We start from the raw sequence: 26,833 nt of genomic DNA, 5'->3' as shown, positions 1-26,833 counted from the left end.
GTTCCAGTAAACTGCCTTTATCTCAGCCCTCGAGGTTCCAGTTTTGTTTTTTTTTCTCTCCTCCATTTTCCCCCCCATCCCACTGGAGGGGGGCGGGAGGAGTGAGCGAGCGGCCGCGTGGTCCTTTGTTACCGGCTGGGCTGAAACCACGACAACCACTTACAACATACATCTACTGGAACTGGTTTCAGGATTTTGCAGAGCACGTTTGGCTCAGAATGACGTATACAACTCAAAATTTCAAGGAAACGTACAGATTAGCAATCTGCAACAGCTCAGGACTAGGAAAGAATATTGTACCTAGTGAAGCCAGAGAGGGTTCAAATCAGTTGTAGCTAGTTGCTGGTGGTTCCACAAACAGATTGTCAATTTTGTGCTTGCTGTATACTAAAAATTTTCTTAATCAAAAAGCCAGAATTTTCATAATGGTTTTGTGTATGTGTTCATCAGAATTACTGCTATAATTTACACTTACATGTTTAAGCCTGTTTTCACTGCAGGCATAAACAAGGCTTTTGGTTTTTAAAGATCTGGACTTTAAAAGATCTACCTGTAACACCTTCCAAAATGAACTTGTGAAATTTAAGAGCAGATCTTCAGCTTCCTAAAAACATTAAGATAAAAACCAAACCAAATCAAAACAATTTCTTTGCATTATTCAACACAAGGAAGGAAAAAATTCTGAAGAAACAAAACTAGACTGCAGTGCAGTTTGTCTTACCAACGTAAGGCACGCAAAAGCATTCACTAAGCTTTAATTGTGTAAAGACAGCAGGCAACATAACAGATCATGAAGAAAGCAGCACACACAGTGTTCCCATGACACACTCCCACCAGTATCCAAAGCTGTGCCTGTATTATTTGGCCAGAATACAATCCATATGTTAATATCCACAATTAGCTAACTTGACCTATGTGGCCTTTTCAGGTATCTTTTAAGTGCCTTTTACTTGAATTGTATGTTACAAATGCCTTCATTTCTTTGATTCATTAAGTTCAATGCCTCCTTCACTCATTTAGTAACAGCAGTGTCTGGTCTTCAATCACTGGAATCCTTCAAGAGACCTAAGGTAACCACATGAAAGGAGCACAGGCACATGGGAGTTGAGATTTTAAAAATTTCATCTGATATGATTAATTACTTGGCTAGGTTAATTTACCACTGAATTGCACCCAATTCCTATCCTCAGAAATCATAGTACAGACTTACGATTCTAAGTCTGTGAATCAACATTTTCTAAACGAGTCATAATAACCAGACATGAAAGACCCAGTGATGAAAATCTATACACCTAATACCTTCTCAGGACAAGCTCCTGCAACTGGGCTAGGATAGTACAGCAGCAGCACTACCAGCTTACTTGTCTCTGAGCAGCCAGTCTTGTTTTCAGATTCATTGGAATTAAGAGAGAAAGATGTCCCAATTAGATGTCAGCTTAAGCAGAATTATTCATTCTTCATTGTTCAGAGTGCCTGGACATTAAACTCAGCTGTGTTTACCTACAAGATTTTTCAATGAAAAGTAATATATGTGGATAATAATAGCATACACATCTCACAAGCAGTAGTGAAATAAATCTAAAGGCACCATTTTCTTATATGTAAACAAGAAAAAATGCCTAGTAGCTGCATATGATGAGGACACAATTGGCAGTCCTGGGATTCTTGTGTTCCTTGTTAAAAAAATCTTTCAGAATGTTGCTACAACTCATTCAGTAGAATTAACTATAGAATAGTGTAATACAGAAGGTAAATGCAATGACTCAAACTAGCACTTAAGGCACCACAGCTCTACTATACAGAGCCGATTTCAAGGTAGATTTAACAAGTCCTGTCTATAGAAGACTGAAAATCTAGATGAAGGATGTACAAACACAACAGTTGAATACAGGAATATCTAGGCTAGGTTCAGATATAATTTGACACATAAAAGACGCTAAAGAACTGTGGTATGGTTTGTACTGGGAAAAATATCTTCTCATTACCTCTACCGCACGATTACCTGTATTATAGGATTTACAGGATACACTACTATTGCTTCATTTGTTGGAAACAGCAGTGGAAAATGTGATCATGATCATTTATGAGTGTTCAAATGACAAGCCACTCATGGACAGTTAAGAATTGCAAACTGAATATGCAACACACAATCCCTTCTTTGTCCACCGTCAGGATTGGATGATACACTGTGATGCACGTAAACACACTGCCAGTGGTAAAACTTGCAATGTGCTTTAGCCTAAAAAGATACAACAGGTAGGATCTATATTCTGCCATTCCTACTTACCTGGTCTTTATAGTTTCTCGTTAATCCACGTCCGTGTGCCCAATTTACAGTCAAGTGGATCCAGCCTTACTAAATTATTCATCCCACCTCTACTAAACATATGATCCCATTCTCTTTTTCCTAGAAGTTTCTCAAAAATGGACAGGGATTCATTCTTGGGGCCATAGGAAATGTTCTGCCCCCTTTTCCCAAAGGACTTAGGGATTCTGTGCTGCCCTCTGCCCACTCACTTCACAGCTGGGGGCAAGTATATCATGATCAATGTTTAGGCATTTCTCATCACATATCCACCTATATAACCATTACATAACGTCAAATGTGTTCACCATACAAGACACTTCCAAATACCAAACAAGGAAGCCCTGGTACAAACCTTCAGTGCGTCCATGAAGAACTACACAGGCCCATCAAAGGCAAAGAACATGGCTTCTTCCCTTCTTTCTACATGTGGCATTAAGGACTGACAGGAACACTCTAGGATTTATGCCTGTAATATGCAGGTTTAAGGCCAGCTTCTTTAGCGGGTTATCTTTTCTGGTTGTTTGCCAGAGTTCAGTGTCCCTTGTATACAGTGTAATTGCTTAAAGGATTGCTTTTTTTAATTTCCTTTAATAAGATAAACAGGTGCCCAACAGATGAACCAGTGAGGAGCAGCAGCAACAGCATGTGTTTGATATGGCAGCAACAGTTCCTTTTCAGTGTCGTTCTGCTGTTGAAGCTGTGGTGATAATGCTTTTTTACATAAATATTTTCACAGGCACTGGCCTGAGGGATCAAGACCTTTAGCCTTTTAGATGTGTTGCAAAATCTGGCAGAATTTGCAGTTAAGGGGCAGCTGTTGAAAATTACTCCATGACAACAATGAGAAGGAAAGTGTTAGAAAGGCTTATGTTTTAGACTTATGTTTAGCCTCCCACATTTAGAGTAGACTCCCAAATGCATTTCCTAAGTCTGTGCATTCTAAAATATCAGCCCTATTAACTTTTCTTGTTAAAAACACAGAAGAAAGCCAGAAAGCAGAAAGGTAACTTCCACACTGTAGAGGTATAAAAAGGAAAACAAAGCTTCTAAGGAATTTCTCAAAGTAAAGAAAATAGGACTTGTAATGAGGCAATCTAAATCTGTTCTGAAGAGCAGAGATGAGGAAGAATATGATTTCCCATGATCTGTTATTTCCTTTAAAAGCCCCCTTAGAATGAAGGTAGAGCTGCCTGTATTTGAATTCTACTCTACTGGGTCAAGAAAGTAAGGTACAGGAAGACAGTAAGAAACAGTTAAAGGAGAAAAACACTTTTCATAAAGCAGTAATTTAAGTGAAAACTTTCAGTGAATCAGAGTCATATGTCTTGCATTGTATCCTATTTCACCAGTGAGGGTGTCACAAACTATTTGTTTACCAGATCCCTGTATGGACCCTGCAATGCAGAAAACTTGCCCATGAACAGAGAAGCAGATCATTTTTACATTAAGAGTTTGGTCTTTCCATAAAACATGAAAACTGAGAGCATCTTAATTTTGGGGAGTAGTAGAGTCCAAATTTTGCAGAATAGATTCAGGGAAGTCCTAAGAGATAGGTAATTTAAAAAGCAATACCACCTGTGGGAAGCAGCGCAAGCTGTGACATGAATCAAAATCAGAATTAGAATCCTCTGTGTCAGCTAAACTATATCTACTTTTGATGGCACATCTATTTTAAATGTTTTTGGTTCCTGAATTCTGTCATGATAACAGTAAGAGACAGCAAGACATGAAATAAATACCGGAATACTTGAGGGGACACATAAATAAACTGCAAGTAAAGAAGAAGCTGATGCAACTTTGGGAGAAGCAACTTACTGCTAACGTACATTGCAAAAGAGAAAATGCTGTCCATTTGCAATGAATTCATTCTTATCCTGTCCACATCTCCCTGCCAGTCAGCATGACACAGCCAGAGTGATTCCAAACGACTGTGTGGATAAAGGGTAACTGGACAGGGAATCACTTTCTTGTTTTCACTGCTTAGGCTCCATGATGCCTATTTCTCTATATTTTCATCCTCTCTGCCTTCTGAGTGGACATGGAGGAAAAAAGATCGGTGTCCTAGGATGTTTGCTACTGATAAAGAATATATGAAGTAAAACTTGTTACTACTTAATATACTCTGTATTTGAGTCTGCCATCCTCTCCATCAGCACCAGGCACAAAGTATAAACATCCAGCTATCACAGATCGACAGCGTAGCAAGTATGGTATCCTGACCCAGTACTGGCTAGTTGTTGGCACTCTCAAAGATAGATACAACCATACCTCCTATTTAGATGATACTTCTATAGAAGAAGGGAGGGAATCTTCTCTGAACTCACTAGAGCAATTTATACCCCAAAGCAAGCAAGCCACAAGCAATTGTTATGCTATGAAAACATTGGATGCTGTTTTCTCTTAACTGTGATTTGTGATTGCCCCATACCTAGTTATATTTAGTTTAATATGGCAAGGTTTTGGAATTGGGAGGGCTGCTGGAATGACTTCTGTGAGAAAAGACCAGGAGCTGCCCCCATGTCAGACAGAGCCAGTTTCAGCCAGCTCCAAGATGGACCCACCACTGCTCAAAGCTGAGTCCATCAACAACACTGGTGACGCCTCTGTGATAACACACTTAAAGGGCAAAAACCACTGTGCAGCAGCTGTGTGTGAGAGGAATGTGAAAAATGTGAGAGAAACAATCCTGCAGACTCCAAAGTCAGTGAAGGAGGAAGGAGAGGACGTGCTCCAGGCATCAGAGCAGAGATTCCCCTGCAGCTCGTGAAGACGACCATGGTGAAGCAGGTCATCCACCTGCAGCCCACAAAGTATCATGGTGGAGCAGATATCCACAGTGCAGTCTGTGGAAGACTCCACAACAGAGCAGATAAATCTCCTCTGCGCAAAATACTCTCTCCAGGTAGTATCAAGACCAGTGATGGGGGGGGGGGGGTCAAGGGAAGCCAAAAAGATGGCTTGCTGTCACAGACTGTCTAACAGTGTCAGCTTGGGATTTTTTCCTTAATCTGTTACCAGTTGATGCAAACTTCTGATTCGGAATGTTGAGTTAAAAAAGGAGAACATACACAATTGCACAGATAGTTAAGTAAACACCTTTCCTCTCCTTTCCTCTTGTGCTCAGTTTAATCCAGAAACTTCTCTTACCACCTTTCCAGTGTCAACTTCCCTCATTTTTGCCACAGGTTATGCTCAGTCCCTCAATGTTCATTCAGAGAGGAGATGGGCAGCGCAGGAGATTGGTGTGTGACGCCTTCTTCCTGATGCTCTGAGCTTACTGGTCTCCTTCTGCTGCTCTCTTTCCTGAGCAGTGTCCCTGCTCCAGTGTGGCAGCACACAGACCACCCATCCCCTCTGTGATGGCACTCTTCGCATTTTTTAACTCCTCTGTAGGTGCAGCACTTAAGAGCTCTGCCTTACCTTAAGACTTTCAAGCACACACTTTGACTTAGGGGTTTTAGGAGAAAAGTTAACAATTGAATTCATGGACTGGCTCTGTGAGTCTGAATTAATTTAGGATCCCAAACTTCCCAATTATTGGCTTTCTGAGGCTTTCCTTCCCCATAGGCAATGAGCCTCTTTCACTTTCAGTGACAGCTCAGGCAAACAGATTGGCTCAGCACCCCAATCCCAATTACATCACCCCTCACTCCTCCTATATTTATTAGATGGACTTAGATTTTACAGTATTTGAGGAGAACCAACTCATTTTACAGCATGGATTGCAGCTCACCCTCATGCAAGCTTTCCAAGACATCAGAATTACCACAGGTCTGAGTACTGGTGTCCACACTGCAATGCGCAGTGCTGTTCTGTAAATGCCAGAACAGATATGTGCACCTAGGAAGGGGGCAGCGGTACCTGTAAAGAGCACCAGAACCTGCAGGGAAGAGGCTAGAACTGATCCTGAATGTTGGAAAAATTATATTTATCTCCAAGTGGATATTGCTACCTCCTCCACTCCACCTTACAACTCTACAAAGGAGGAATTCCAGTAACTTGCAAATACATACAAAGACACTGGAGTGGCTGGGATTAGCAGGGTATCCCAGCTCCCCATTGCTAGCTTGTCTAGGTTACAAATATCTCTTTTGTAATCATTACAATGATATGGGGTAGCAGCAGTTCCCACAGGTTAATTACGTTACAGGAGAGAAACCTGTGACTTGGGTAAATTTTACATCTTATCTACCCTTCACTTCCTCTTGCTCCTAAACCCTTCTCTAATCAATCTCAGAAGGGACAGATGGAAAAAAAAAAAATCCTTTTCAAGTGAAACAGTGGCTATGGAAAGGGATTCCAACTAAAAAAAAGCAACCTTTAAAACACTCTGCTTTCCTATGCATCTCTTTAAAGAGTCTTGCAAATGCCAATGGAAACGATGGGGCGTCTGATGTTTTGACAGAAGCAAGAACATCATTAAGGTAAGAGCTGTCAGCAGGTATTTTATTTTCTCCCTGAAGAATAAGGCTACTGTTTAGGCATTACTTTTTTACTAAATCTTTTTTCTTTTATTTCCATTCTATAATGCAATCCTGAAAGATGGCATACTTTATTTGCCTGTGAACTAGATAGATTAGAGAGTAATAGTGACAGCTTGTGAATAAAAGCACTAAAACCACACATGATTCAAAGTCAGTGGCCAGCAGAGATGCACTAATTACCTTGCCACAGGGATAAGAGACAAAACTATTCCATACCCGGGTGCTTTCCTTACTAACACACCCAGACAACAATGCTTAGGTAAAATTATGTAACAGCAAGATGGTACCCAAAATTTCATTTTTTCATACACATTAAATAATGACATGTATAGCTTTAATCAAAAATGATGGCTTTCTGTATATATTTACAAACTCATCAGACCCCAAGTATGAATTAATACGACGGCACCACCAGGAACACACAGCCAGACAGGTCGATGACATTAAGCACAACCATAGCAACCAAAGTATGGGCAACCTTGCCCAAAGGATAGCATTAGGGTCTTTCGTCTTAGCAGGTGGAAGATGAGAAATCAGAGCCAAGGTACGACCTAGCTGAGAGAGCAGGCTTAGGAATACAACCACAGACTCCGGCAGGGTCTACAGATGCTGCCACAGCCTTATTGTTCCCAGCAATGAAGTTCAGAAGATGAGCAAATCATCACTACCATAATCCAAGCTAAATGGCTTTATTTGTTCATCAATTGCTTAATAGGCCTCATCTACTGTAAAACCACTGGGAACTCAGGACCACCCACAAGCAAGTTCTTCACATTAACAAGGGGGAGGAAGTTCAAGAAAGACAGCAACAGACTTTAGGAGACAACTGGTGAAAAGAAACAAATAAAGGAATGAGATCAAGGAGCCAAATCAGAGGAACTTTAGAGGGAACAATGCGGAACACTTTGTCCAAGGCTTTCAGAGAGCCAACGGGTGCTGCTCAGAGCAACAATGCCTGGAGATGCACCATGAATACAAATGGAAGATTATCCATGGTGCCAAATGCTGCTACTAGTAGGCTCCAGCTGGGAGAACTGGAGTCCAAATCTAGCAACTATGGCACCCAAAAGGAACTGCAGTTCTTGAGAGACACACGGAATATTTAAGGTTCACTCAGAGGAAATTCCTGGAAAGTACTCAGAAACTCAGTGACGCTTATTTAATCCACCACATAGAATCCACCACATAGAATCCTTTTCCGAAGAAGTGCTACATGTCGGTCTGGTACAGAATATTAGAGAGGTCGAGCAGATCTGCTAGCACAGACTCCTCAGAAGAGATTTATCAATAAAAGGGTTGAATCGGGGAGTAGAAATACAGGGTATTTCTTTATCAGGAATAATACAAAAGATGTTTATGCTCTGTACTAATTTGTTTAATGGTACTTATTCAGAAATCCTTATTTAGTTATTAAAAAGACAAGTGGCATGTGAATAAGTATTGTTGGATGCCTTGAATACTGAAGCGAAGGCATTTGCTATAGAAGAACAGCAGACGTATGAGATGAGTCAGATATTTATGTTCCCTATTTAAAATAAAATTAGCAAGCTTTTAGAGGAACATGCTGTTTCCAGATACATAAAAGTATTCATGATTATATCTGCAGTTTCCAACCAATGCAGAAGTTTTACTTGTTCTAGTCGATACACAGCTTTTGCTCCATTCATGTGGTACATAACAGTGATGAACACTACCTCAGAGAGTAAAAGACTTTCTGGAGTCAAAGTTGTTTTTACTTCCACAGTGAATACACTAGGGAAGGGAGTGGACAGATGCAAAAATGTGCATTATACATAGAAAATCTGTTTGGACAAATAAGTTAATTCATCATAGATAGTATAGCAGGTTAGCAGCTATTTCCATACTTACTTAAGTGTTAAGAAATGTGTGAGACACTGCATCTTCAAATATCTAGATCATGCTCTCAAAATTTGCTAGCCAGGTATTTTCTCAAAGCATGTATCACACACGCACACTGATTTGGTGTGGGCTCTTAGGGAAATAAACAACATCTGGTTCAATGCAATCAACGAAAAATTGAACAAAAATTCTAAAATTACTCATTTTTAAGTACTAAAAAAATCCATACAGGCTTTTCAGCTTTTGCAAGGACATTCACAGCCCAAAATTTCCTATGTGAAACAGATGGCAACGGTATTTACTGGAGTTTCTTTTCCTCCAAAAATCCACAAAGAAAAAGCTGTTTTCAAGAAGCTTCCTTCTTTTTAACCATTCAACAGTAAAGTGTCTTGTACCAAAATAAATTTTGTTACGACATTCAGACTGACCATATTAAAAATGAACTAGCTTTAACCTGTGTAAAACCAGCACTTCCTAAGGCTGTCTTTAAAGAACAGGAAAGGCTTTTGTCGACTAATTAAATTTGAAATCCCTTTTTCAATTGATAAGTAAAATACTAATCGGCTGTAACTGGTGTGAACTTAGGATATCGCAGGCACTGTGCTAATGGTCTGCCTGCCTTTCACTTGGAAAAACTGGTGAATTCAAACTTTCTTTCAGGCCAGTAGTATTAGCCTGTGGCTTGACAATACAGTGACTTCAACAAGAAGCAATATTCATCTAGCAAATGTCTCCTTTTAGCTCTCCCACTCCACAGAAACTGTGTGATAGAACTGATTCAAGTAAAAATATAATGGCTTACTTTTACAAGAGTTGTGGCTGGGAACAGAAGAGGAACTTATTTTTCCTTCATACAGTTCATCATGTGACTAAACAAAGATCCAAATAGAGTAATTACTTCCCATGAGCATCAAGGACTCCCAGCTCCAAGTCTCATCCATTTATTCCAGAATGCACTTTAGAGATCTGTCTCCTGGTCAAGATATAGAAATAGGACCAGAGTGAAGCAGGAAGAACTGGGCAAAAGAGGGGAGATATAGTAGGAAGACAAGTGATGTGGAAAGCTCTGGTTCTGATGGATGTGCAAAAGAATGCAGGAAGGAGTGGATTTAAGTGCATAGATAGCCCTGCACAGAGCTAGGGATAGCTGCCACTCCCAGAGATGGTGGAAGTTGACCACTGTCAACTAAGTTTGAAAAGCTCTAATCAAGTCCTCTGACATCAATCTAGGTCTCATCCCAAAACAACGCCAAGTGCAAATGAACCACATATAACTAAATGCAAAAGGAAATTTTCTTACTCTCATGGGCAGGGCATGCCTATGCAGTGTATTAAAACAAAAAGTCAATGTGTACACCTGCTACACTGGATTAACTTCTAGGATCACAGAGCAACATGCATAGATTCGAACAGCACGCTTGTTAGGACCTAAGGATACAAATGCACATCCCTACAAAATTTTGTTTTCCTTTTCTTCTTGCACATGTATTTCATGCAATATTAACCACGCCCCATCCTTCACAATTTTATTACTATAATTAAGTTTACATTTGTTAATTTTCCTGAAAATTGAACCCAGTGGTGTTTTACTGAATACTTTTTTTTTTTTTTCTCTCCAAGTGATGGTACCAAACAGGAATATAACATCTATAATGAAAAGCAGGCTACAGACCCTACCAAGATATGTGACAACTCATTTAACATATAAATTGTTTGAGGTATTATTTCAGGTAAGTGATCCTAATGCACTACCACATTTTATGCCATTAGCCTCAGGGCCCCAAGCACAGTCATTTAGTTAGATATCATGTTATGTCCCCTGGGTTCAGTTTTTCACAAACGTTAACAAATACAGACTTAGATTTGCAGTAGAGTAAATGCTTGCTTTCACACATGTGATACAGTGCATAGCAAGATCTGTACCTACACTTGTAGCTCCTGGATGACTACATCCACTGTCCTAACTACATAGACTATTTTAAGCTTACCATGGCATACAGCTACAGCCATTTTAGAAATAATAAGAAATAATATACACATTAAGTGATATCTAGTAGGCCTATTTTGAGCATTCATTTTAGTGGTCTAATGAAATGGCTTCAGAGAGCAAGTCCCTCAGTCACTTATATGGTTAACTCAGAAAAGCAGATGCCTTTGAATTTCTCAAGAAAAAGATCTGGTCTGCTTAAGTTTAGGTACTCAGCTCTGGAAGACTGGATGCCATGTATTGTTAACTGACAACCAAACTTCTGTTTGAAAACTTCCAAGAATTACAAACACCACCAGAATTACTGCCTTTGAGTTTGTCTCCTGCCTCCATCTATTTACAAAGGTCTAGCAAATACCCAATTTGATTCTCTACTCTGCATGTAGAATGACTTTTTCCTTTAAGAAGCCTTAAAGCACAGGAAGTTCTTGACACATGGTGCATAAACTACTGTGACATTGAAGCAACAGCAACGTTTGAATAATACCTGTAATCAGAGCTACTACCCAGGCCAGATAGGGAATGCTAAGTATCAAAAAAATACAGTTAAAAACAAACAAACAAAAAGCTGTCTAGATCTCTAAGAATTACATCCCTTTTTTGAATAACCAGTAGGTAATACCTGGGGAAAACACTTAGCTCTGCTAAGTGTTCTGTTCCTTTACATGCGTATAGCTCCACTGGCCAATCTGTATACCACATAGTCCAGATTTGGCAGGTATAGGTGACTTTTTCCCTAAAAGGAACTTCAAAGATGAGCAAATCATGATGGAGTCTGCAATGGTCAATGGGACAAGAAGTACATACGGAGGTGATCAAAAGTTGTGCTGCAAGTTAGATTCTTTTGTGCTTTGTACAAATACAGTTTTGGAGTTTGTTACAATTTTTTGTTACTCAAATACATTTTGTCGCAAAGCACTTCTGAATCATAGTTTGATCATAAAAGTTGACTCACTTCTCCCCATGGATATAAACATAGTATCTCACATATCCAGCAACAAGCTGAACTTTTTACTCTCAATTTGTGATAGTTGCCTGGAACATTAGTTTGTTCAACAGACACAAATGGTAAGAGAAAGAACACATTAGACACTGTAACTTGTATGTGTCTGACACCAAATTCTGCTTAACAATGCCCAAGCAATTCTGGTTTAATAGAGAAACAAAACTTTAAAAAGTGACATTTTCTGTACAATATTATCTCTCTCTTTTTTTTTTTTTTTTAAAGAAACTGGCTTTCCTCTTTTGCTTTTTACAAAAACACATATAAAGCAATGGGTGTCAGTAGTACAGTCCTCATACAAGGAACTGCACTGCTGTAATTATAAATAAACCTCTACTATTTTGGAGTAACCCTAGCAACTCAAATGTCTTACTGGCCAATTATTAGTTATTTTCTCCATTCACTTCTACCAGAATTACCTACTGTATTTTTCTTTGTTCGAATTGGAAACAGGATAAACATATGTTGCAGAAACCAGAGGGCCATTTGTCTGATCTTACTGACAAAATTTTGATTGGTGTAAGGAAAACTATCACCTCACCTGCAAGTGATGTCCACATTTTGATGTGGACAGACATGTTGATAAGTGGATAACATTATGGCCTGTCACTTGAATTGCTGCCCTAGAGAGCAGCTAATGAGAAAAAGAAGTAGCGGGTGCATATAAAAATGTAAGAACTGACACAAAGATGTACAATGATTTTACCTAGGACAGAAACCTCCCTTTTTTATTTTTTCAAGCAGGTAGTACAGCATGTACCAATGAATGCAGTAAATACTGGAGGTTGCTAATTTAGCGTACACAAGCCACTTGAAATAATTTTCATCTAAAGTACCTCACCAACTGCTCAGTACTAAACTTTAGAAGGGTATTTCTTCATGCTCTCAAGTAATCTTCAGATCACGCTTTGAGTAGGAGAATTTGCTTTCCTGTAGTTCCTGGCAGTGTCATTGCGGAAGCCCTTTCTCAGGTAAGAAGCTAGTCCATTGCTGATGTCCTTGCCTCAACACTATTTACTTTCTCCTGCTGACATCTCAGAGAAACACTGCTGCTCCTTGCTGCTGCAGTGCTTTTGAAGCAGAGATACAACCCTCTGCCAAAAGTCAGGAACAATCCCCACCCCAAAAAGCCCAGGAGTTAGGTGCAGGCTCCTAAAGAATGTTCAGCTGTCACTGAATAAAGATGGTACTGAGGTTGGTTAGACTTTATAGAGTTAAGCAAATCATATGAGTACATCATATAAAAATATTCTGGAGTGTTTTGTACGCCTTTAGAGGTCACAGACATTCCACATTGTGCATATGCCAATTCATATGCTGTTTCCACAGAAAATTCAAGCCATTCACTAGACAAGCCAGCTTGGATAGTGAGCACTAAGTTGTATTTTTCAAGTAAATACATATGTTCAGTTCTTTGCCCACCAGTTTCACTCCATTTGACTATCTTCTAGTTATAATGGCTAGGGAGGTTCTATCTCAACTAACAGCCAGTAGTATTGTAAACCACAAAAAAACCCCTCACATTAAGGTCAGGTTGTAGGTCTACTTATCTGAAATTTTCAAGTCAAACTTGAAAGAAAAAAAAAAAACAGCTAAGGCTGCCAACCTACTGAGATTTGAGCAGCAAAAATAATTGATAAAAACAGAACCTTTGCTAAGCACCAGTAAGTTTTAGATGTAAAAAAATCTAGCCATTAACTGTTATAGTGAGCAAGAATCATCTTAGCTGTTCATATAAACCCAAAGTTTTCCAAGACTAACCCAAGGCTGAATCCTGCCTATCTTACATGTCACGGTAGTCAACAACAGAAGCCCTTTAAGCTTACTGTGAACCTTAATTAAGATTTTCCTACATGCTTGTGGTCCAGTCAACGCCTGGCATTGGTTTAGACAGGTGAACATAATCATACTACCTTTATTCCATTAGTCTGACCATTCAGTCAATGCAGACCTCCTTACAACGTCTGTGATAACCAGGAAGGTATTACTCTGGCTGGGAACCCTCCCTCTCCCTTTCCACCTAAAATAACCTCAAACGTTGGCTGAAACAAACTTTAGGATTTGTGCCAAAAATCCCACCTCACCTCCCATACTAAGGGCAACAAATAGTATTATCACCACCCCAGTAAACTATAGTCATCGATGTAACACACAGACACACCAGAAGTGTCTGCTAACCTGTTAAGTTATATAAAAACTAGGTGAATCTTTCTTTAATGCTCAACAGTTATCGTTTTATTTTTGGTTTTTATTATATGTAGAGTTTCAGAATACCCCATGAATCACAACAGTCCTTCCATCTTTTACCTCTCCTGGGCTTTATATGTGCTTATTTTCAGTTTAAAGCTCAGACTTGAAACATATGTCTTGATTTAGGTTGCCCCCTATGAAAGACTCCAAAGTATGACTTTCTACAAGGGCGTGTAGTAATAGGACAAGGGGTAATGGCTTTAAACTGAAAGAAGGCAGATCTAGATTAGATGTAAGAAAGAAGTTCTTGACTATGAGGGCAGTGAGGCAGTGGAACAGGTTGCCCAGAGAGGCTATGCGTGCCCCATCCGTGGAAGTGTTCAAGGCCAGGTTAGATGGGGCTTGGAGCAACCTGGTCTAGTGGAAGGTGTCCTTGCCCATGGCAGGAGGGTTGGAACTAGGTGATCTTTAAGGTCCCTTCCAATCCAAACCATTCTATGACTCTATGTATTACACTGAAAGACCAATTCTTTCTCTTTTCTCACAAAATGCATTTTGAGGCAGTAATAAATGCTAGAAATTCCAATATGCTGCATGGTAAGCTGTCCACTGATAGTTGTTAATGATGGGTGATAGGTCTTGGTATTTTTACAAAAAGCAATCCAGAGCCTGTGAAAACCTGAGGAAGACAGAAACTACCACACAATACTCTTGCAAAAAAAGGAAAAAGGTGGGAGAGCCAGCACCAAACAAGATCTGAGTTTCATTTATTACAGAAGCATATGCATTTCATTTTCCATTATGGCCACACTACCAGTTCACCTAGTTGCTGATGACAGACTGGTTGCCAATGCTCACAAAATACTTTATTCCTTTCAGGGTTAAAGCACATAAATACAGAGAGAAACACAAGGAATTCTGAAAAACTTTTGCTAAAATCCAGCTAAAAATCTGGAAAATTTACCTCCTAGATGAGGTACTGATCTCCATAGGACATGCTATGGAGCTGAGAAACAAAGATGACAGTGATGGACTTCATAGCTGTCAGAGCAAGAAGGCCACAGACAATATCATTTTATTTATCCCTTTGCTCACATTTTTGCTAGCCAGTTCAATGTTGATAAAACAGCACACGGTTCCCGAGGCACTCATGCACTGATCCAAAGGATAGGGACAGGAGGTGTGCAAAAGCCCCATATTCCTTCAAAATATCCAAAATCTAACATGCCAGTGAACACATCTTGATACTATAGAACAAGTTCAGCTTCCATGATACACAGGCAGTGTTAGAAATCTGGTGCAAGTGCACACACAAAAATACTCCCATGTCCCAATTATGAAAGCTTTTCTGTGACACAGAAATGCCTTTTGGGGGGGGCCAAGACATTTCTTTTTTCTCTTTGTGACTGACACCAAAAGGCTGTCTGATAAAAGAAGTAATGTTAAGTTTTACCACACCTGAACCAAAACCCAACAGCTTCCATCAAATCTCCATTAGACATTCCTTAAGGCATCCTGTACACTTTCTTATTAATACATTTATTATTTGTTACTGTATTGAGTCCAGAAGTTCATCACATAGGCAATGACCATCTCCTGTCACATGAAACAATCTGAAACATTCTGTCTAGAAAAAGCACTTTTTCTTAAGCATGTAGTACATGTTTATAGTTCCTTTCTTTATCACTGCTTAAAAGGCTTGTGTTAGAATTTGGCGGGGGGGCACGCAGAATCTATGTGCTTAAATTGTTGCTATTCCATAGCAAGCAAGAGAACAAATATCGTAACTAGGTGTATTCATTGCAGAAACAAAAGAGAAAGTTTCACAAATATATGTGAAAATCCAGTCTGAGAAACTTTCACCAGAACTGACAGCAGCACTTCAACAGAACAAGGGACCTTGCAAAGATACTTAAGACACTTAAATAAGTTAACCGAACAAAGCCAAGATCATGGTCAATACAAGTTCCTACACAACAACAAAACATTTAATACCTCAAGATTTATTATATTTAGCAGGAAGACTTAAGATCTGACTGTTAGATGCAAAAGCTGGAAACTTTTGACTGGAATAAGGTATAGACACTAAGCAGTGAAGATAATTAAGTAAAGAGCTTACCTAAAGCTATTGAGATTTTCTATAATTTAAAAACTTTTAATCATGATCAATCTCATTTTAAAACTATTCTGCTTTATTCATATGGTATTGCACATGATGCAAGAATGACTTGTAAATTCTATAGGTTGCTTATTGCAAAAGGTCAAATTAGATTAAACATTTTTTCTTTCTGTCATTACATCCATAAGTGAGATAAGATATATGAAAAACAATAAAACTTCCTTACGAGTATAGAAGTGCTACACCTGGGGCTGAGGCATGCAGAAAATTCAGATCCTGTAATTTGAAAGTAAATCTTGGAAGAGAGAATAGTCTAATTCCTACTGAAACTATCACAGCTATAATGAAGAGTATTAAAATTTCCTTTTTGCTCAGGAAATACCAATAATCCTATTGCAAAGACTATAACAGTACTGTGATTCCAAGAAGATGACATAAAAAGGAATTATGGTGAAATTGAGGATGATTCTGTAACAGAATGAGTTTCCTCAGACTCCTTGACTAAATGCAGTGTTAACTAATGCTAAATTATATCCAATTGTCAGAGCTTTGAAGAGGACCATGCACATGGTGAAAAGGTTATATCTTGGAGACAAAGAATATATTTTTCCTAATTACTGTCAGTGTGCAACTCGATTCTAGATAGTGGAGTTAAGCCTTTTCTACCTTCAACATGTGTCACCCAATCCATAGAGTTTTTAATGTAGTCCTGTCCTTTCTTAGTAGGCAGTAGAAAATAGAGCGAGCACTCAATTGGCAGAGGCCATTTACAAAATCAAGACTTATGCTCTAAGAGCTTTCAATACCTAATTTAATATTGGCATCAAGTGAACACTCCCTCATTTTAAATCCTGAAAAAGAAATTACTGAAAAAATATTACACTTAAGACTTCTTATAGTTAGAAATACAGAAATTTATACAAAATGCTTGTCCACTACAAGATTTCAGTTCTTAAGAGCATAAGGGTTTGTGACTACAACAATAATCATACAACTTTCCACAAAGTGATTGATGCATGCTCTGAATGGCCTAACCAACAGGCAACAAAACCAACGTACCAAAATTCTTGATCATCCCTAAAGTACCATATTCTTGACACAAGGCAAACAAAAGTAAATTATTTGCAAGACTCATCAAGTAGGCCAAAGGTATGTAAAAGGTGTGGTTAAGCAGAAGGGAGATGGTAGAAAGCAATGTAAGAGCAAGCACAGAAGTGCTGATACTTAGAGTTTCAACCTCAAAATCCCGGAAAAATACTGACAAATCACTATTTAGTGAGCAACCTGGGTCGGAAGACTGAATAATAGCGTACTGCTGATTAAAAGGCAATAGGACATGGTCAGCAGCGTTCACAAGGGTCAGCCAAAAACTCACAAGCAGCAGCAGCAACAACAAAAGAAGGATTTGCCATAATATGAAGGAAAGAAAATAGAAAATTAAGGAAGTAAGCAATCCAAACCTGTTCCATTTTAATTTGTGTGTATCCTGCTGAGGGAACAAACAGTTTGTAAGTTGTAGTCTGTCATGTAATTCAGTATTAGCTGCAGGCTAATAAATAGGACAGTAAAGCATATGCAAAGACTGATTTATAGGATCCGAAGAGAGATAGCCTAAGTCTTGCAGCTATTTGCATCTTCCTCACATACAAACAAGTACCGATGGAAAGTTTCCTGCTGAGAAAGAGAGAGAGGCAAGAGAAGCACTGGAGAGAAAGCTGGTTAAAAAAAGAAGAAAGAGGACTGGAATAACTTCTTCAGAGAGGGATTTTTACATATTTGTGCAACACAGCACAACGCTGCAGTTGAAATCATTCATAATATGATAAAAGGAAAGTTAGAAAAATCAGCAATACTAGGAGAGGTCTATGAAGAAGCTAAGCCAGAGTTTTACAAGGTCCAGCTTGAAGGTGTTATAGCGTAGCTGTTCAGCAGGCAATATGGACTGTAGAGAGCTAGGAAATGTCATATTTTGGGTTTTTTCTTCCAAATTGACAGGCTAATGATTAAAATAGTGGCAAGACTTGCTGTAATCTCCACCCTATTTAACTGCTGCTCAGCAGATTTCTGCCCTTAGATCTAAAGCATTCTTTAAAAGTCACAGAAGGACAGGGGTAACAGTGAGGATGTGATCTGACCAGTGCCCCAGCACCAGTTAAAGAGGGGAACAAGTGGTGGTATTTAACAGGGCAGAAGGTTATCACATCAGATCATAGCTGAAAAACAGCACAACAGATTTTACGGTGGCGATTCTATGAGAAGTGTATTTCATCATCTTACAGCTAGAATGGATGCTGGGAAATTATTTGCTCAGAAAAAATGAAGCATTCTTCAACTGAGTAGAGACGGAGGAGGACTGCAAAATCTCAATTCAAAACCGCAATTTTGGCTATTTTCTTGCCTCAAATAATCTCACAGTTGAATGCGGAACTAACTTCAAAGTGATCATTCTTTCCTTAACACAGAAACATGCTCTTTAATCTCTTCATTCAGATATGACAAATGCAAACATACCAACGCCCAGCTTCTCCCTGGAGTTCAGTTATACTGGCTTTGAAAGCAAAGCAATTCAGCTCCATCGTTCTAGAGGTAAATGCTATGCAAACTTTAAAAATCCCATTCATCTGAATACCTAACACAAGCTTGCTGAATGGCCTCCATTCAGCACCGCTAACAGGCTTCGGAAGACTTGTCAACTCCTACCTTTGAAGCTAAAAGGATTCTGGAGCTGCCATAATGCTAATGTCCTTAGCTCTGAACTCAACCATTCAGTGTTTTACAAGGCTCCATCATTCTTTCCTCCAAAACTTGCAATCGTCTTTACTTAGGATTATAACCTCCAAACCCAGCAGAGTAGTTTAACAAGTATGCTCAAAAGAAAAGAAGGTAGAAGCGTGTGTGTAACACACAGACCTGGAAGTCTGTAAGAAGGCTGAGTACGCACGTGAAGAAAGATTATTTAAGAAAGGGTTAGACCTCAACACAATCAAAGATGGTTCAAGATATACAAAGGGAAAAAAGCTAACTAAAATAAATGAAGGTAGGGTGGTCTTTAGCACAGATCACTGGGAACCAACACATTGCTTTTAACTGTTCTATATCTTGCTGTGCAATTTTTTTTTTAAACAATAAAAATAAATATAAAAGCTGGGCACACATTTCACAGATCCTAAGAAACCCAACCATGCACTAAGCAGATTCACATTATGCTGCCAACAAAGAGTAAAGCTTAAATCAAGGCAAAGATAGCTGGGGAATTCATTAGCACTTTGCTCAGGACAGAAATTATCCCTTCCACAGGTGATTTTGAACTTCTTAGTTCAGTCATCCTACAACAAATACAATACCTTTGCAGAAAGCCTATTAGCTGCAGTAACTACTGCATTTCTGAAAGAGAACAGTAACTATGCTTCTTTACACTGTGTCTAGCACCACAAAATTTTTAAAAGTTCCAATAATCACATTGGTCTGAGGCATTTGCATCTACGCACAGTCTACTTCCTTCATTGTAAATTAATTGTTTCTCCTATACAGATGGGATCTATAGGTCTCACTGTATCGTAAACACACTCTTTGTTTTGCTGTTTTATTCTTAAAGGTTCTCACATTAATAATCATCCTTTCATACCATTTCATATTAAGTAAAGCATTACTTTTTTAGGTTGGGTTTTTTCCACTGCAACAGTATTAATATTTTTATGTGAAAAGGATATCTTTCCTGCTGAGATAACAGCTCATACCCAACAATTATATCCTACAAGTGTCCAAGTATGCCTAAATCATATCAGACTCTTCACCAACATTCAAGTATGGTGACAGATGATACTTTAAGGGACTTCTCTTGAATTAAAAGCATTTAAAAGGATTGTAACCACAGGGTGGGTAAATTAAGAACAGCTTTAGATTCTATTTTTCAGAAGCCCATTAATAACTTCCCTACAATTAAACAGCCAGAAGAAAGATGAGCAGAAGAGAGTTAACAGGGAATGTGATTCATCTTTTCTGCTAAATCTTTTAGCCAAGACATAAACAAAAAAAAAGTGTAATTTTGAATTGTAATGTCACATGAGCATCATTAGCAATCAACTTGCATGAAAATTTGTACATTAAAAAGAATCAAAGAACATTGAAAAGCTGCCAGATACATTTTACAATGGCACACGTCTGGTGGTCTGAGTTACCAACTTATCCACTGCAAGAAAGTTTCCGGTTAGCAAAGGCATTTGGGATATGTCCTTAGCATTTGATGCTCTTTTCTGAGTATCAACAGTCCTGAATTAATTTCTATGGAGTTGCCTTAAACCTTAACTAGAAACTGAAAAGGCTGAGAGTTCAGACTACGTGATGTAAACCATAGGCATAATCTAGCAGGAACACACCCTACTAGGAACAGCAGCATAGGTTGGAGAAAAAGTGATATAAAGCATTAATTCTGTATTTTGACTACACTTGACAAGCATGCTAGAAAGCTAATAGGGAGGAAAAGTAATACTGGCCAAGTAACTGCTACTCCTCCCTTACTTTTAAAAATAAATGAGAACTGGTAGTTGCAAGACTGTAGACTGACAAATGGATGATACAGCACAATGGAAGCCTCCAGCATTGAAAACCCGAGAACCTGAGTAAATAGTTAACAGTCTTTACACCCAGCAGCAATATACTAGGAAGTCAAATTACTACTATCTTTCTGCAAGATGTAAGGCAGCATGAAATGTGAAATTACCTTGTCCATACTTTTCAAACATAAGTGTAATCCTAGGTAGGCTGAAACACATTCATTTGTGTTTTGCCAGTATCCTTGCTTCTGCCAGCTGCACTGTTTGTTGGGGGCTTTCTCTAAAATAGGAGGTTAATAGGTAGGTATGGTTTACTGGAATACACACCAATAAATAACATTTACACAGAAACAGAAAGTCTACTGAAGAAAGAGATACAAAAGGTTGGGAAAAAATATAGATTGAATTGTCAATACACCATTAGTTCATGAACTTTTCTTGTACCCGAGCTGTCATTTTGTATTCTTTCTGGATATGCTTATTCTAATTTATACCTGTTGACTAATGTAAACATGAGAAACAAGGAATGCACATGCTGGAACATGACTGCACATCTGTGTAGCACTCGGAGCAATTCTGAAGATTGGATCCTGTATATAAAGTATACATTAATCAGTTCTCAAGGAAATGGCTTCATTTCCCAGTTCTATTTTGGAGGTTAAACAGAAGGAGAAGGAAATGTTTCCTTTTGAAGGAGCACATATGCTTCATACTAACTGCTAATTTCTATGAAACAATGGCTTTGATTTCATATCTCTCCCATCCATTTCACAAAAAGATATTAAGTTGGACTGAAAGAAGAGAAAGTGGAATTAAAGCTCTTGGTGGGAGTGAATGAGTGTTTGTAGTCCCTTTGCCTCCCGTTTTCTCACCACACACCCACCTAATGATTAAAACTGAGTTAAAGCAACTGCTACTGAACTACACCGAACTAGACGATTAAACAGAGCAAAACCAAGTTCAAGTGATTACCAGCCAGATGTGAACACCAAGGAAGGGAGTATTACATTCCCTACACCACTGTGACTGCAAAGAAATAAAGGAATGTAAGTGGCTTTTTCAGACACCCTACAATCATGAAGCCATTCTCCCTTGTTCAGTAATTTCAAAGGCAGCATAACCTTCATAAAAGGTTTGCATGCACACATACACAAAACCCATTTTGTACTGGTGTAGTGTTCAAAAGAGCAATATCATTACATGCTTTATCAAATCTATACTTAACCTCTCATGGTACAGTACATGTAAATTCCGCAAACTGAATCTATTTGTGTAAACTGGAAAAAATAGAGGAAGAGATAGCACTCAGCCTGAGGGAAACCCTCATTATCACAGTTGTACTGATAGTGTTGGTAGCATCAGGAAGAGACTTTCTCCTGTTCACAAGGTGATAACTTTGAGGACCTTGATTAATGTGCATTACTCAGGCAGATGAATTCAAACCTACCCAGCAACTTCTGTGATCTGGATGAGTCTGATAAGTAGCTGGAAGGCATGAAAATTCCTGTCTGAATTCATTAATGCATACTAGGAAAAAAAAAAACTTTTTTAACAGTAAAATCTAAAATGCACATATACCACAGCTGAGCTTATCTCCTAAGTGGTTCCAAGGGAGGCAGTGGACTCGGTCTTTCAGACACTCTGATGGCAAAAGAGGATAGTTGCAGTACAGTGTCTACTTTTCATATCAACGCCCCCAGTCTCCTGAGTCAAATATGGGGACTTTAAGACAACCACAGAAACAGTAGTTATTTTACGCCATGATGGCAAGGATATTATGCTAGTTTTAATGAGTACATCTGGCATGAATATCCTGTGGTATAGAACTATCCATGCATAAGGGATGAAAATAAATTAAAAAAAATAAACGAACCAACAAACAAAAACTTTAAAGAATCTTTTTCATATCTACCACTTCTCTTAGTAATTGCTTTATACGAAGTGAAAGACTTTGGAGTTTGTGAGCATCCTAAACAATTACGTTGAAGACAATTATATTTTCATCCCAAGAACAAGCTCTACTTCAGAGTATATGTTTAACATGTGCACTTGTTTTATTCAAGGAAACCTATGGAGGGCCTAGTGGGACATTTCTAGGGCCAGCTCCAGACCAAGATCAGGCTCAGCTGTAGAATAGAGATGTTTTTATTTCTTACTACTTTTAAGCTCCAGAAAACTTTGTCTCCTAATAGGACTTCCTGCTGTTTCATAATTAACTGAAACTATTCTGGACACAGCTCAAATAATAAATACCGAGACAGTCAAAATACATGTAGAGGTTTTCCTTGATGAGTCTGCCTTATAAATGTGAATCTGGAATTTGCACAGCATATTTAGTACTGGAGAAGCTTAAATATATAGATTTATTTAAATTTCTAATTATTTAGCATGCTTCTCACACTCGAGTATCTCAACTCTGATAATTTGACAGGGTGTTTTTTTGTTGTGGTTTTTTGTTTGGTGTTTGTGTATATGGATTTTTTTTTAAAACTTATGTCTACTTATTAGGAAAAGACTCAGATCACTAGAGCAGTTTCCTCTGTGTACCTGGTAAGTTAATAAACAGACGGTGCAATTACAGTGACAAGTATCATACCAGAAAAGACCTAGATAAAAAATAGTAAGCAACTCTGAAAAAAAAAACCTTACCTGTCCCTCTGGTGCCACTGAAGGCATCAGCTTCTCACGTCTAAAAACCTCAAGAAAAGAGCGACTGATAAAAGACAAGCTGTCCCAAATATCACAAGGATGATGAAAAGCCACTCAGTTAAGAGACCAACTGTTTTTTATCCATGTTGACTAACCAAACACTTTGAAAATCAACTAAGACAAAACTGAAGAGATCTAAAACATACTCTTGGAGGTCTGTAGTGGGGCTCTGTTGAGCACTCCTACCCCTGTAGTAGCAGAACAGACCCTGAGAAAATGCCATAAGCCTTAAAAGAATTTGCATCAGGTAGCAACAAAATAATTTTGAGGGACTTCCTGGAGAGTGAAAAGCTCAGAAAAATTGGCTCATGAAAAATAGGTTATAGATGCTGTAATACTCCCTCTTTATCAGCCCTCTGTGGATTCCCACCATGTATTGAGTAATTAATTTAGGCATCCAGAATATCTGAAAGGAATCAGGAAAAAAATACAATTGCAAACAAATGTCCATATACACACATACACAGAGTTTAAAATGTTATTCACAACCTTACATAATGTGACAGGTGTCCTGGAAGGACACTATTATTAATACAGACCTTAAATGATAAGATTCCAGCCAATTTCCACAGTATTTTAAACAATCTTTACTCAAGCAAAACCTACATTTAGTTCAGAATATCAGTAACTGCCACGCAGCTTTTACTTAAAAGAAAATTACAGACAACAAGCATTCCATTCATATGTGAGCAGTATAGCAAGACATAGAATCTCTGGGGTTTTTTAAAACTGCCCTGTACAAAATTGTATTAAATTACTATATGTGCAACAGCAAGGGATAAGAAATAGAGAAGAGCTATTTCCACTGGAGCACCAAAGGATGGTAAGGTGTACAAATGAAAATGATAGGTTTCTCTGGCTTGACTATTATGATTCTAGAGTGCAAAGAGAAGAATAAATGTATTGTCATTTACACAAGCCTTGCAACAGAGTCAGAGGACAGAAAAGTATTAGCATCTGCAGCAAATAGCTTCTACAGAAAAGCATTTTCACAGTACTGCAAAGGTATCTCCTGCCACTGAATATACTGTAATAATTTGAAATTAATAAAGTTATGATCTTTTGTATAAGATTTCCAGTAATTACTTTACAATAATACACTGTTCCTAGTAAAGATGTCCACATAGACAATAAGGGGAGGACTTTTGCAGGGGGAGGGGTGGCAGAAGGTGGTGCATGTTTAATTTCGTTGCTCATTTAATTTGCCAAAATAGTTATCTATTGTTCCAGTTTAGGGTGTAGAAGAAGTAAACGTATCTCAAAGCAAAAACTCTCTCTCTGTATCTACCAAATATTATCATTCGATATTGAGAAATGTAAATTACTCTTTCCTTTCTCAATACTACAATAAAAAAATCTTATGCATAGGGAAGCAAACGGATCTTTACATTAAAAAGATATACAGATACGCTTTTAAACCTTAACCTTTGTTGAAGAAATCCCCTAGGATTTTATGTTCAACTGATCAAGAGAAGGCACGTCAGAAGCAGAGTATTACAGCTTGGATTTAGTGGGTTTAGGGGCAGGACTATCAATTGAGCAAAACTTCAATTACAGACTAATTTAATGTATACCCAAGTACATTATTGCAATTCAATAAACATCTCTTCAGAATTAAACAATTCCAATTTGCTTTCATTTCAGCCTGTGTGCATGCATTACAAATTTGCTATTATCCACACTAAAATTAGTCAGACTGTTTGGAAGCACTCATCCATGCAATCCCTGTGTGTCACTGTGCTGTATCAAACTAACCTCAGATGAACCACTTAACCTTACCTGCTTACTAAACAGGTGCAAGGACCAGAGGAGTGTACCTTCCCATAACAATATTACTCTCCTAAAAGTTCTTCTAGCTAGGTGTCTGCCTGAGTAATCCAGCAATGAATCTATCAACATCTCTCCCCAATGGACATCCATCCATTCATGTTTATAACTAATTCTTCTATTATTTCCCTTCTTATATCAATGAATATGAAAGTGTCAGGCACCTATTCAACTTAGCATATTCTGATATTTGGTTGCTCCAGAAGATTGCTTTCCCTCTATTTAGCTACGATACAATACTAGATAACGCTACTCTCAGCAACTCAATTCCTTTTTAATCATGAATTAATTCCTCCAGATTTGAACAAAACACAAGATCACCGAGTGGGAATTAAAAGCACTTGGCATCTAACAGGACCACTCTCTTCATGATCTGTGTAGTCTGAATATCTGCACCACGCAACACTGTATTTAAGGCATTGTAAATGCATCAGTATACTGATCATCAAATGACAGAGTAAGTTGGCAGAAAGTAATACAGTGGACAAAAGTGATCTCGTTTCTACAGCAGCCCTCCATTTTCACAGAAAAGTGAAAGATTTAGATCAACAAAATTATACTCTGTGAGCAGACCCATACTTCAAATTCCTCCCATCTCACATCACCCCCACCCCAAACACAGAATGTGGTGGCGACAGGTGGCGACTTAGCCACCTTCTGATCTCTCCACCTAAGAGTCAGTGAGCATCCCTGTGGTGCAGGTCAGGGTAAGTTTTAAAAAAAAAAAAGAAATTAAAAAAAAGCAGCAGCACAGTAAATAGCACTTTACTGCATGCCTCATGAAGGCAAGATTAAGACACATCTTGCACGTGTCAGGCACAGCATCAGCTCTTCAATCACAGTAAATAACAGGGCTAAAACCCTAGCATCCTTCAAGAACTACTGATGCTTCTACTGTGTACTTCAGGACATCAGCAGAATCACTCCCATCATTTACTCCCAGCAGCCTCGAACAGACTCTTCTGACATGCAATGCTCCATCACAAGATTATTTATGCCTGATAAAATATTGTAAAGAAAGGCAGATGAAGCTGAATGACAGCCAGACTGTTTAGCTGACTACAGTAAAAGTATCTATAGCTACCATGCATTACTACAAAAGCTTATAAAGAGGGCTGTATCCAAAGTTTCGATTCAAATAATTGTTTTAAGAAAATTATTGAAATTCGTATCACTTTTACCCTTTTTTCTTACTTAAATTTAATATGAATGAAAGAAGAAGGTCCAATAGGATGTCAAGTTTTATACATAGTTGCCATCTGGGAGGAAATAATCAACTTGCATAAACTTACTGTTTTAATGCAACGTACCTTTCACTATTAATTCTGCATAATTCGAAACTCCAGATCCACCATCTGAACGAATGACACATCGGTACTTGCTGATACTGCGTTGAGAGGTGTCAGCTACACTGACAGTAGCAGAAAAACGTCTATGGTTGACCACTCGAGTGACCATTAATGCTGTGTCCCTTCCATTCCACTGCTGTAAAGGCAGACAAAAATAATGCAAGTTATGAAGAGAGATACAAATATGCATTCATGTGTAATTCATTCTTTGTCATGCTTCTTAACATTGCTCAGACCTTTGTGTTCACATCACGAGGCTAGATTTTATACAAGCACAATTTTTCAAGAGAAGACTGCTAGCCATACCCTCGAAAAATTTACAGGATTGTATGAACTAGGGCTTAAATAGTCTTACACATATATGTAAGTTTTCACTTCTATTTAATTTTTGAAACATATTTCGGCATTTGATGTGTTATATTTACTGAAAAGGCTAGAGTGACA

General features: G+C 38.4%; 1 protein-coding gene across 1 annotated transcript in view; it reads right to left on the bottom strand.

Moving 5' to 3' along the window:
* PTPRT (protein tyrosine phosphatase, receptor type, T) overlaps nt 1-26,833 on the bottom strand; it is a 350,042-nt gene that overhangs the window by 250,175 nt on the left and 73,034 nt on the right. The window contains exon 5 of the mRNA XM_010584069.1: nt 26,351-26,525. Coding sequence (XP_010582371.1) covers nt 26,351-26,525 — 175 coding nt within the window. The remainder of the gene's footprint in view (nt 1-26,350; nt 26,526-26,833) is intronic.

Source organism: Haliaeetus leucocephalus, unplaced genomic scaffold (assembly GCF_000737465.1).
Source record: "Haliaeetus leucocephalus isolate CR32 unplaced genomic scaffold, Haliaeetus_leucocephalus-4.0 Scaffold933, whole genome shotgun sequence".
NCBI lineage: Eukaryota > Metazoa > Chordata > Aves > Accipitriformes > Accipitridae > Haliaeetus > Haliaeetus leucocephalus.
The sequence above is the reverse complement of the archived record's forward strand: the minus strand, read 5'-3'. Positions and strand labels throughout refer to the sequence as shown.